Source organism: Xenopus tropicalis, chromosome 5 (genome assembly GCF_000004195.4).
Source record: "Xenopus tropicalis strain Nigerian chromosome 5, UCB_Xtro_10.0, whole genome shotgun sequence".
NCBI classification, from domain to species: domain Eukaryota; kingdom Metazoa; phylum Chordata; class Amphibia; order Anura; family Pipidae; genus Xenopus; species Xenopus tropicalis.
Genome location: NC_030681.2, coordinates 53,260,488 through 53,272,621, shown reverse-complemented (window position 1 = coordinate 53,272,621; position 12,134 = coordinate 53,260,488). Strand labels below are relative to the sequence as shown.

Here is a 12,134-nt window from a genome sequence, read left to right as displayed (position 1 = left end):
GTTTCCATGTAACTTTAGGAGGTCTTTACTGACAAAATGGAGGGGCCTGACAATAGTTCTGGATGTATCATCTACCATAGGAATTTCTGAGTGAAATAATAATTTCAAGATTTTTTTTTTTAATAAAGCGGTCACCGTTGTTAAGAAATACCAATTTCATGCAATTATTGCTAATTCTAAGCCGAGAACTTTTAGTGCTAATAGTAAACCCGACCAGAAAGTGACGCAGAGCGAACAAAAGAAAGTCGCATGTGGGATGGGAAAGTCAGTGAGATAATACAGGGAAATATTTGGAGGGGGAAGGACGTGCGTGTGGGAAAAAAAGGGACCGGGGAGGCAGCGGAGCTGAGGGAGGGACGACATGACAAACAGAAAGAGGAGGGCTGGGAGCGGTGCGCTGTGCCAGTAAGGCGGCTGAAAGCGGCCAGTGCCTGGGGGTAGGAGGAGGTGAGCAGGAGCGAGCTTTTCCTATCATGGGGGCAGGTGACTCTCCGTAAAGAACGGCCGCACTGTAAAGCGCTTAAAAGAAGAGGAATAGCGGCTGAACGCCACCCCAGGCCCAAAAACTCTGCGTAGCGGGATCGTGAATTATGGCTAATGTGTGAGCAGTCACTAGCCCTCAACTGCAAACTAACAACTCAGAAGAACCTTCTCATGACGCCGACTGGAAGAAGAAAAAGATCCATCAATTTATAATCGCGAAGGAGCAGAGAGAGCTGGATTTGTACTAATCATGGAGCCCGTAACGAAGTGGTCCCCTATCCAAGTTGTTGAGTGGATGAAAGGTATGTTGGTGCGATTCCCAGACGTCTAGCAGCTACTTGCTTGCTGGGTGATGTTTGCCAATTCTGAGTGCCTACCCGAAACTTTTATTCGGAATCATTCTTTTTGCAATTGTGTATATATAAATGTGGCAGTGTATTGTCACATACAATGTGTTAAAAAGAAGTAACATCACCTTGTTTGCCCCCTTTTGCCCTGCTACAATGAACGCATGAACTCTCTTGTTTTGGGCGGGGACAGCTAATGTCAGGGGGAGGGGGGTTACTACGTCATTACTGGGGCCCTGAAAATACAGTTTTAAGAATATGGAATACATTTTGATGAAAAACCTCAGTCGAGGTAGTAGGCATTATCAGAACACTTACACCAAAAGTACTCAGAACAGAAACCAACAATGCCAAATACTCTGCTAATGATTATACTTATTACTGTGGCTCCCACATATTGTACTGCAAATGGCTAGTTTAGAGCAGTCCAACTGGCAGCCTGTGGGCAACATGTGGTCTTCCAAGGTATATTTATGGGCTCCATAGACTGCTGTGTATAACATCATCTATTTTATATAATTTGACCAATGAACATGTAGTTTGTAAACTAACTGGCCCACAACATGTAGTTGGACAGCCCACTGCAAGCGTTGGACAGCAATTGGCAAGCTTGTTTATGATACACTTTGGCTCATTTAGGAATGCCACAAAAGATTTTTGAGGGGGTCCCTTTGTCAGACGTACAGCCTATAAAGGTCCCCCCTAAATGCTTGTGTTGATTTAGTTGCACTCGGCTAATAAATATTGAAGAGCTTATTTTAACCCATCAAAGAATCCTCTGTTCCCTGTGCCCCTGTGCCCCTGTCCTGTTTGTACTACAGTGAACTATGTTTGGGAAGAGCACCAGTACTTTATAACAAATGTGAACAGTATGTGCTGTTTTATTGAGCTGGTGAAAGGAAACTGGGATACCTGGATGTAAAGGGAAGATGTACAGAATGTTGACAGTAGCCTGTACAGAAATTAAAGGGGTTGTTCACCTTTGAGTTAACTTTTAGTATGATGTTGAGAGTGATATTCTGTGGCAATTTGAAATTGTGCTTCATTATTTATTGTCTATAGTTTTTTAGTTATTTTAATTTTTGTTCAGCAGCTATCTTGTTGCTAGGGTCCAAATTACCTTAGCAACCAGGGAATGGATTGAACGAGAGACTGATATATGAGTAGGATAAGACCTAAATAGAAAAAATAAGTTTAAAAAAGTAACAATAACAATTAAACTGTAGCCTTACAGAGCAATATATTTTGGCTGCTGGGGTCAGTAACCCCCATTTGAAAGCTACAAGTTGGAAGAAGACAAATCTAAAACTCTTAAAACATAAATAATGAAGAAATAAACAAAGAAATAATGAAAAGTTGCTTACAATTGATGAACCACCCCTTTAACCTAGGACCACCGTGTCAGCTGTTCTAAACACTATCACAGTGCTGCTCTGATACACCCCAGTCTTTAAATACTTCTTCTGGGTTCTGAATACACTATAGGGTTAAAAGCATTTCAACCCCAGAAGATACTTGCTTCACTGATACATACCGGAATTTAATTTTTAGAGTTCCTGACTCCTGAATTTCACTTTTGACTTGCCTAGAATAGGTCACTTGTAATTCTTTCACCACACCATGAGCATGCATGTGCTTGGTGCCATTACTTTAACATGCACATCGTTAAGCCAATAAAAAGAAAATTACAATTATACTAATGTGGTGATGTGACATGATTAGCACCAGACAAGGTTTTGCTAAACTGTCAGTTATTTTCATACATGCTGTATTGATTTCAATTGGCAGTAAAGTTTAACTATAATTGTAAAAAAAGCATACCATCTTTCTGTCTTCATTTATATTTCAACTCATTACAGGGGAGATGATAATCCCTCTAGCACCCCATTTAAATAATAGGGCAAATTTTTAGTGTGGTGGTTACACTGCTCTGGGAGTGCCCTCCAATTAATACTATTTATTCAGCTATGAGATTATGCCAGCCTGCCAATGTTTACTTTCTAAATATGGAACTCTAGGTGTCATGGGTGTAACCTCCTAGCAAATCTGGATTACCCCTCATACGCTTGGTAAAGGGTTCCCCTGCATCACCAAATTAGTGTACAATACAATTTGGTATTGTATTTGCTTAGTTTAAAGCAGGAGGCCAGTTATTATATACGCATGGCGTCCGTTATTTGAAAACCTGTTATCCAGAAAGCTCCAAATTACTCAAAGCCCATTTCCCATAGGCTCCATTATAAGAAAATAAGTGATATTTAAAAAAAAAAAAAAAAAAAAAAAGCATTTATTTTTTTTGTAATAATAAAACAGTACTTTGTACCAAGATCCATTTAATCCTTAATGTAGGCAAAATAAACTGGGTTTATTTAATGTTTCAATTTTTTTTTAGTAGATTTATGGTATGCTGATCCAAATTACGAAACCATACTTTATCCAGAAAACCCCAGGCCCCGAGCATTCTGGATGATAGATCCCATACCTGTAATTGTAGTTGCCTGCAATGGCTTTTTTCTTAGGTTTTCATCTGTTCTAAATTTCCCAGATAAGTTGTGCCCCATGTAATAAACCTTTCATGCCTGAAAAACTCTCTAAAGCAGTTTACAAATGTTACTCCACTCTTATCACATTCAGCTATGGGCATCATTGGGCATCTGACTTACTTTTAGCTTGTTCAAACACCCAGGATGTATGTTTTATAGTGGGACATTGCACTGCACAGTACACAGTTTAATTTATAAGATCATTGGGAATGCGGAAGGGAATTTACTTCTAATGTCCCTTCATGTCAACCAAGAACCTCCCACTCATGCCAGTGGTTAAGATTGAGAATAGAAAAAATAGGACCATTTGATTTTTCTGTCAGTTTAGGGCACAGCACATGCAATCTTATATTTTATACTGTCTGGTACATTTGTGACCAAACTCCATATATTCAGTTCTTGATTGTTCTACAACTAAATGAGCTCAATAATCCATGTGCAGTGTGTTGGCATAAGTTGTTTGGCCAAATCACAAATAGTATACGGGAAAGTTAGTCACCCAGAACTGCTTGTGCCTATGCTAATTCATATCACTCTAACCATTTAGCTCTCTGGCTGATCCCAGAACACACATCAGTTGAACAGACCATTGTTTTGACCTTATACTCAGTCCAGTAACCTGCCAAGTCAGCAGCCATTGTCAGCTTGTGTATAGCCAGCTTGACACACAATTCTGCCTGTGTTGTTTCAGCAAATCTTTCTGTGTAACAATGTCAACCATTTTGTGTTTGACTTAAGCCTAAAACTGTGTCTAGTATCTTCATAACTCTAACCACAATTCAGCAAGGAAATGTCAGTGTACAGTATGAGGGTGTGACCTTACAAAAGGCATGACAGGTGAAAGGACAATAGCTAAAACTAAATTTAAGGTTAGGTTGCTATCATAAGTGCTGATGGGCCAGAACTAGGAACTTTACGCAATATCTAGTAGAATTAAGTCTAAAACAACTGGACTTTTTCTGAATTTTTCTTGAAAACGTTTCACCACTCATCCGAGTGGCTTCTTCAGTTCAAATGACTGGTAGGGAATTCCCTGGCATTTAAACCCTTGAGGGTAGTGCAGTCACAGGCATCCAATCAAAATGGTTCCATTTAATTTATTGAAGATAAGTTCATAGACATAGGAACTTTACGCTAAGCAAACAGAATGAACGTTACTTTCCATTCCTAACAGTCTTTTCAATTGTCATACAGTTAGTGGGTCAATCAGACAATTTCTCTTACTCCTCAATCACACAAGTAGAATTAAATTTCATAGACAGATTTCAAGGTCCTCCCATAATGGTTTTGATTGGCCAAGTAATTTGCTATAATCTAGAAGCTAAATTCATAGCTTCCTTTACATCAGCTCACAAGTCACAGTAGCTTAGCAGGCTCACTTTACTTATCAGTGCCTGACATTAGATGGAGCCTGGCCTGTAGTGTAACCTGCTTCTTCCAAACAAGCTCACTTTCCATAAGACAGTGTGTTATGATGAGCAGTGGGGTTGCAATAAAACCCATGCAAATGTTTTAAAGAAGACTTGTCCCAATAACTGTGTAGGCAACACATCTTAAAATGCTAAAGAAAGCCCTAATTCACTGGGAGATACCAAACTGCACTTACTCAGGGAAGGTTCTGTAGCAGTGCTATACCACCATATCAACAGGCATTCCCTGCAGATTTACTAATCCACGAACGCTCCCAGCGTTCGATTGGCGTATTTTCAGCGTCTTTTTCCTATTTTTCGCGACTTCTTCGTACTTTCGCCGAGTACGAAACATTAGGATTCATTCAAGCTTCGGTATCATGACTTTCCTTGGGCCAGGTTGAAGCTGCACAGTGCCATTGATTCCTATGGGAGGCTTCCAAAATCATGCACAGAAGGATCAAAGTCGGAAAGGATTTCCTGCATTTTCCGATCATTCGGATACGAAAATTTTGTGACTTTCAGATCGCCAATACAATATTATCGTGACTAATACGATTTTTTCGTAAGCATATTTGCGATCTTAAGAAATTATCGTATCCAATCCGAATTTATCGAACTTGCATGAATGTGCCCCTTAAGGTGGCCACACACATGGCGATCTGCGATCTTTTGTGCGACCATCGGTCGCACGAAAGATCGTCAGACCCGCCACTAACCTTCAGGGCTGAAACAGCAGATAAGGAGGTAGAAACAATAGGATTTCTACCTCCTTCTGCCGATTCAGCCCTGATGGCAGATTTTGCTCAGGTGCCTTCTATGGCGCCCGATCAAAATCTTTTGACCTGGCCGTTCGGCGAGTCGACCGATATCAGCAGCCTCCTGCGATACCGGTCGACTCGTCGACTTGCCATACACGCACCGAATATCGTACGAAACGATTATCGGTGCGTGTATGGCCAGCTTAAGACTTGCTTCTGTGAATTAGATCAAATTACAAAATGTTATTATGCTACATGTGCATAAATTTAGGCCATGGGCACATGGAGTGGTTTGTCTGCATCTCTCAGCCTCTGCCTTAGTGCAGGTGCTCGCAGTACAGGCAGATGGAGCAGCGTAAGAAAGCGGATCCGCTTTTTTCAGCCTGATGGAAAAACACAGGCTGAGAGAAGAGGACAAACCGCTTTGTGTGCCCCAGTCCCTTAGGGTATGCAAGGGATAACTGGAAAAGTAAGGTGCCAGTACTGCTAAATCAAGTTCTCCAGCATTGTGTATTTTTTTCAAAAGCAGCACTTTCCCAGTGAGTAAACAAGGTAAATAATTTTTTCCTTTTTAATTTTTTAAATAATAATAAAGACCTATTAGGAATGTGACACACAATTTTTTAAAGCTGTGTTTTTTATGTAGAGGAATTTCTCTTTTTTCAAAATGTAATATTCTGCCTATAGAAAACTTTAGACCCCACTTGGAAATTCTTGCTTTGAAATTTCCAATTGTCTGCTTGTTACACTGTTTCACTTATATCTCTATGGGAAGTTCAGACAGACAGATAGGGGTGTCTGACAACCCCTGCACAACGGTGGTCAAAGAGCCCAGTATTCTAAAAGGCCCTAGGGCAAAGACACACAGAGCTACTTAGTAGCAGCTACTTGTCAAAGCTACTTAATGGCAGAAAATACCCTGCCATAGACAGTACTGAGAATTGCCTCTGCTAAGACACATGTAGAGACAATTATCAGTAAATGATCAGCATTGTCTATTTTTGTAGCCGTGACAAGTAGCTGCTATTTTTTCAAAGTGTATCAGTTAATAGTACTGCTCCAGCAGAATTCTGCACTGAAATACATTTAAAAGAGAAAATATGTTTTTATATTTAATTTTGAAATGGGGCTAGACATATTCTTAGTTTCTCAGGTGCCCTCAAGCCATTTGACTTGTGTTGAGACTACCTTCAGTCATTCTTTATGGTAAGGTCACAGGGGCATAAGGTCAGCCTGCAGATAAGCACAGACTGACAATACCACCATATGCTTAAAAAAGAATTTACTCATTGTGCCTGCACCCGTAAGCATTGAATCCACATAAGTATAGGCCCACAGAGCTGATATCCATCAATTCTAGCATTAGTCGGCTGATGTTGGCTGTGTGTGCCTGCACCTGGGCGGATTTATGGTTCTACAACGAGAAGACCTTTTTAAGTGTATGGACATGTTGGCAAGCTGCGCTTATCTGCAGGCTGACAATACAAGTGTATGATCTTACCCTTACTGCTGCACTGCACGTTGGAGTGATATGACCCCTCCCTTTCACCCCCAGCAGCTGATCAGCAGAACAATAGCAGGTAACAAGATAGCAGCTCCCTGACCCCTCTGCTGAAGGATTCATCTGGATACATTTTTAGAAGCTGCATGGGCTAATAGCACTGTTGGCACTGTCCTGAATTTTAACGAGTGAGTAAACAGGTAAAACTGCCTATACTGCCTCCCAATAATTTAGGGTGGCTAAATTACACTTGTAATAATAATATATAATAGTACATTGATTTCTAAGCACAATAAGGCCAGATCCTAAATAAATATACTGTGAGGGGCAGATATTGTGGCTCCAAAAGTACATTAAAACAGTGAGAATCCGTGGGAGCTTTAGCCCCAAATACTTAAAATACAATGGGAGGCAATGGTTTCTGACACCTCAGACATCCTTACCCTTTGAAAAAGCAGGTTTCCTGAAGACTGGACAAGATTTTAGCATTGTAGAGATTAAAACAAATTTAGAAATCTATTCTTTCCCATGCCCCACCTAGTGGTAGACATGAGATCAGCACCCAGGAAGCAGAAACCCTGTTTTGCTGTTTATGTGACTTAAGTCTTATAGAACACACTCAGTTTTATTGCATAATGCTGGCTACTGAAAGTTTAGAATCAGGCATAATGCACTGGGATGGCTGCCTACACACCAACATTACTGCTAAAAATACATTTGTTGGTTAAAGATACAATTTTAAATGGTAGAATGAATTATTTGCAATGTAAACAGTGTAATTTAGAAATACAAAGTACACCGTTTAGGTACTTTAAGGTAATAGTTTGACCTTAGGGAGTACATATGTGAGCTACCCGCTATCAAGCAAGAAAATGTTTTTATGTGTATATTTTCTTCATCAAATAAAGGGTTCATTCCTGCCTGCAAACCCTGTATATATGGTTTAACATTTTCTGTGCCTCTTCTGTGCATGTTGCACACAACACGCAGCACAAAGAAAAACCTGGGACTGTAGAATCTACCACATTAGCACAATAGTACTTGTATGCTGGTGCCATTGGTTCTAAGGGCTCTGGTACACAGGGAGATTAGTCGCCCGCGGCAAAACTCCCTGCTCGCGGGCGACTAATCTCCCCGAGTTGCCTTCCCCCTGCCATCCCACCGGCGAACATGTAAGTCGCCGGCGGGATGGCAGACGCGGCGGCGCGATTTCGCGCAAATCGCTGAAAAAGACTCGCGAGGCTTTTTCGGCGATTTCCCAAAATCGCCCCGCCGCGTCTGCCATCCCGCCGGCGACTTACATGTTCGCCGGTGGGATGGCAGGGGGAAGGCAACTCGGGGAGATTAGTCGCCCGCGAGCAGGGAGTTTTGCCGCGGGCGACTAATCTCCCCGTGTACCAGAGCCCTAACACGCAAAGGGTTAATGGAAATAAAAGTGGAATAACTACTTTTCTGCTTTCATAATGAGGACAGTGGTGCACAAAAACAGAGCACCAAAGGGCCAAAACTGCACCCATTGTGTACCATATGATTCACCTGAAAACAATTGTTAGTAAAAAGTGTTTCCTGGACAATATTTCCTGAAACCAATTGCAGGTGATTTATTTGTCATATGTCGTAGGGGTAATTTTAGAAAGCACTGCTCACCGTTCCCTAAAGTCTCTCTGTGTGCCACTGCCCTTAGGGTCACTGCACATGGGAAGATATGTCGCCCTTAATAAATCTGCTCTACTGCAGGTCACTAATCTCCCAAAATGCTTTCCCACCAGCAATAATGTAAATTGCCAATGGGAAAATAAATGCGTCACTTCATTTTTCTGAAGTTGCCAAAAGGCAATTTTGGGAGATTTGTTACCCACGGTACTGCAGTTTTTTTGTGGACAACAAATCTCCCTGTGTGCCATGGCCCTTAACAGTAGACACAGACCTCGTTGCTTTGCTCCAGAACTGTAATTTTTACTTTGTATGGGACCTGTTATCCAGAATGCTTGGGAAAGGGACCTTTCTGTAATTTGGATCTCCATACTTTGTCTGCTACATAATCATTTAAACATTAAATATACACAATAGAATTGTTTTGTCTTCAGTAAGGATTAATTATATCTTAGTTAGGATCAAGTACAAGCTACTGTTTTATTATTACAAATTTTTAAAAATTGTAATTATTTGATTAAAATGGAGTCTGCGGGAGAGCTTTCTGAATAATGGGTTTCTGGATGACAGATCCCATACCTTTACTGTAAAAAACAGTGTTCTGAATTTACTTTTTTCTATTACGCAACCCAGAAGCCCAAAATTTTAAAATAAATTTACTGCCCAATAGTCCTCCTATTGTTTAGTAAAAACGCCACACTTTTGGCTCACCTAATCAAATATTTACTCAGTCACACTTACTTCACATTTTCTAGAACAGGCAGCCATCTCTAAAAAGGTATTCTCCCTTCCTTTCCCTCCTTGCTTCATACTGCACATGTGTTTCATTCCCTCCCCCTCCTCCCCTCTGGCAGATCCGCTTCTGATTGGCTGGTGGGCATGTGTAGCTCAGAACAGGATACAGGATCAAGTTACACACATGCTCAGAGAATAGGTAGGCTGCCGCTGGCACCAACAGGAAGGACAGTGATGTCACTATAGTCTTCACACTGCTGTAGGCTGCCAGCACCATATCTCAGAGAAGCAAGCAGGGATCTGGGAATTTAGATATGCAGTAAGTACTTAAAAAGAATGCCTTTAGACTTACTTTTAATTTATATTAACCTTTCATTGTCCTTTAAGTTAACTTTAACTATATCATAGAATGTCCTATTCTTAGCAACTTTTCTGTCATTTTTTTGTTTTTGAATTATTCACCTTACTCTTCTATAACTTTCCAACTTTCAATTGGGAAATACTGATCCCGAAAGCCAAAACACTCTTGCTCTGTGAGCTTGCAATTTTATTATTATTGTTAATAAACAATATTTATTGTCCCTCCTCTATTCATATTTCAGTATCTCATTCAAAGCTCTGCCTGGTTCCTAAAGTAAACAAGACCATAGTAGCCAGATAGCTGCTGAAGTTTCAAACTGCATGAACAAAAAAAAACTGGCTGAACAAAATTCTAAATAATTGAAAAACCACAAAAAATTAAAAAATTGAGACCAATTGCAAATTATCTCAGAATATCACTGTCTATATCATACTAAGGGGCAGATTTATTAAAATGTGAGATCAGAACTCACAACAGAAAAATTCATCCACTTTCTATTCATTCCTATGGGATTTTAATAAGCGTATTTATCAATGAGTGTAATGCCATCCCACCGGCTAGAATGTAAATCACCGGTGGGATGGCGTACGTGTCGCTGCGATGTCCCGTAGTCGCGCAAAGTTTCCTCTCCTGTTACTGAAGCAGATGGGGCAGGCGGCTCCCTACCTCATACTGAAGATTCTAAACCGGAAACTCGCATAAGGTCTGGGTAGAGCACAGTTTTCAAGCTGTTATGAACTCAAAGGTATTAAAATAAAAGCACTTCCTTGTATTTTAAATTATTTTACATGGTTTATTGCATTGCAAACAATTATGGTATATGTCCCCTTTAAGTCTGCTAAGTTACCATAAAGTACAAGGTACTGTTGTATTATTACAGAGAAAAAGGAAACCATTCTCAAAAATTAGAAAAATTGGCTTGATTTGCATTCAATGGGAGATGCCTTCCCATAATTTGTGTTGATCAGAGTGGATTGGTAAAAAAAAACACATACCTTATATACTCGAGTATAAGCCGATCCGAATATAAGCCGAGGTACCTAATGTTACCTAAGAAAACTGGAAAAACGTATTGACTCGAGTATAAGCCTAGGGTGGGAAATGCCCCACAGTACTACAATAGTAGTTACAAGGGCAAAATAATTCTTGATGCTGGACTTAATACAAATTTAATTTTTGTAAATAACAAGTTATTGTACCAATCACTTACTCTGGCTCGTTGTGCAGATATAATGCGCTTGTTGCGCACACCCACCCTCCCTTCCTCCCTCCCTCCACTTGTGTCCGTGCATACATACCTCCCTCCTACCTCCCTCACTCCACTTGTGTCCGTGCATACATACCTCCCCCCCTCCACTTGTGTCTCCATACCTCCCCCCCCCCTTCCTCCACTTGTGTCTCCATACCTCCCCCCCCTCCCTCCACGGACACGTACGTCCGGGGGGGGGTGCGAGCGCGTCACATCTTCAGACGAATCGAGTCGGCAGGACAGCCAGCGCGTTACCTGTTCAGATGAATAGAGTCGGCAGGACGGACACAAGTGGAGGGAGGGATACTCGAGTTCTGACAGCACCCAAGATATTTGACATTGTATGTACAATTGCTATGTAGCTGGCTGCAGGGTACTTTTACCCCCCTCCCCCTACCTGTGGACCTCCGACCACGGGGGCGGGGGGTTGGGTGCGGGTGAATTATATCTTAAGATCAAGAGTCGGCAGGACGGGCACAAGTGGAGGGAGGGAGGTATACTCGAGTATAAGCCGAGGGTTACTTTTTGAGCACATTTTTAGTGCTGAAAAACTCGGCTTATACTCGAGTATATACGGTAAGTATAATAAGTTGATCGTTATTTGTATGTAGTATGTAACTTTGCTTTAGTTACTCTTCTGGGAATATTATGGTGCTTTATAAACACTTGTTAATTACAATAACTTGTATGGGTTTCCTGCAGGGACTCTGGTTACCTACCAACCTCCAGAAACATAAGGTTAATTGGTTTCTGATGAAATAGTCTATAGTTACTGTGTACTGTATGTTATAGGAACCTTGGGCTGCTAACTCCACTGGGGCAAGGACTAATGTCAATAATGTTTAATTTCTGTAAAGGGCCACAGATGTTGTTAGCTTTACATAAGTTGCCAGGTATTGACAGGTCATTAACATCACGTTCTTACAGTAGGTTTGCACATTTGCCTCCAGCACTCTAGCGCTTACAACTGTATACATTGTTCCGCTATAACATACCTGGCCAAGCATTATGGCAGTAATAGTTCCTAAGGCCCTGGGCATACACAGTGGTTTGTCCACTTCTCTTTGCCCTGCATTTGCCATCAGGCTGACA

The 12,134-nt window shown here is 41.0% G+C and overlaps 1 protein-coding gene across 1 annotated transcript in view; it reads left to right on the top strand.

Annotated features, from left to right (window-relative positions):
- The first annotated feature begins 426 nt into the window (after positions 1 to 426).
- The window catches only part of cnksr3 (CNKSR family member 3), a 47,731-nt gene continuing 36,023 nt past the window's right edge, over positions 427 to 12,134 (top strand). Inside the window, 1 exon segment of the mRNA NM_001142190.1 lies at positions 427 to 785. Within this exon segment, the coding sequence (NP_001135662.1) occupies positions 734 to 785 (52 nt within the window). The 5' untranslated portion in view covers positions 427 to 733.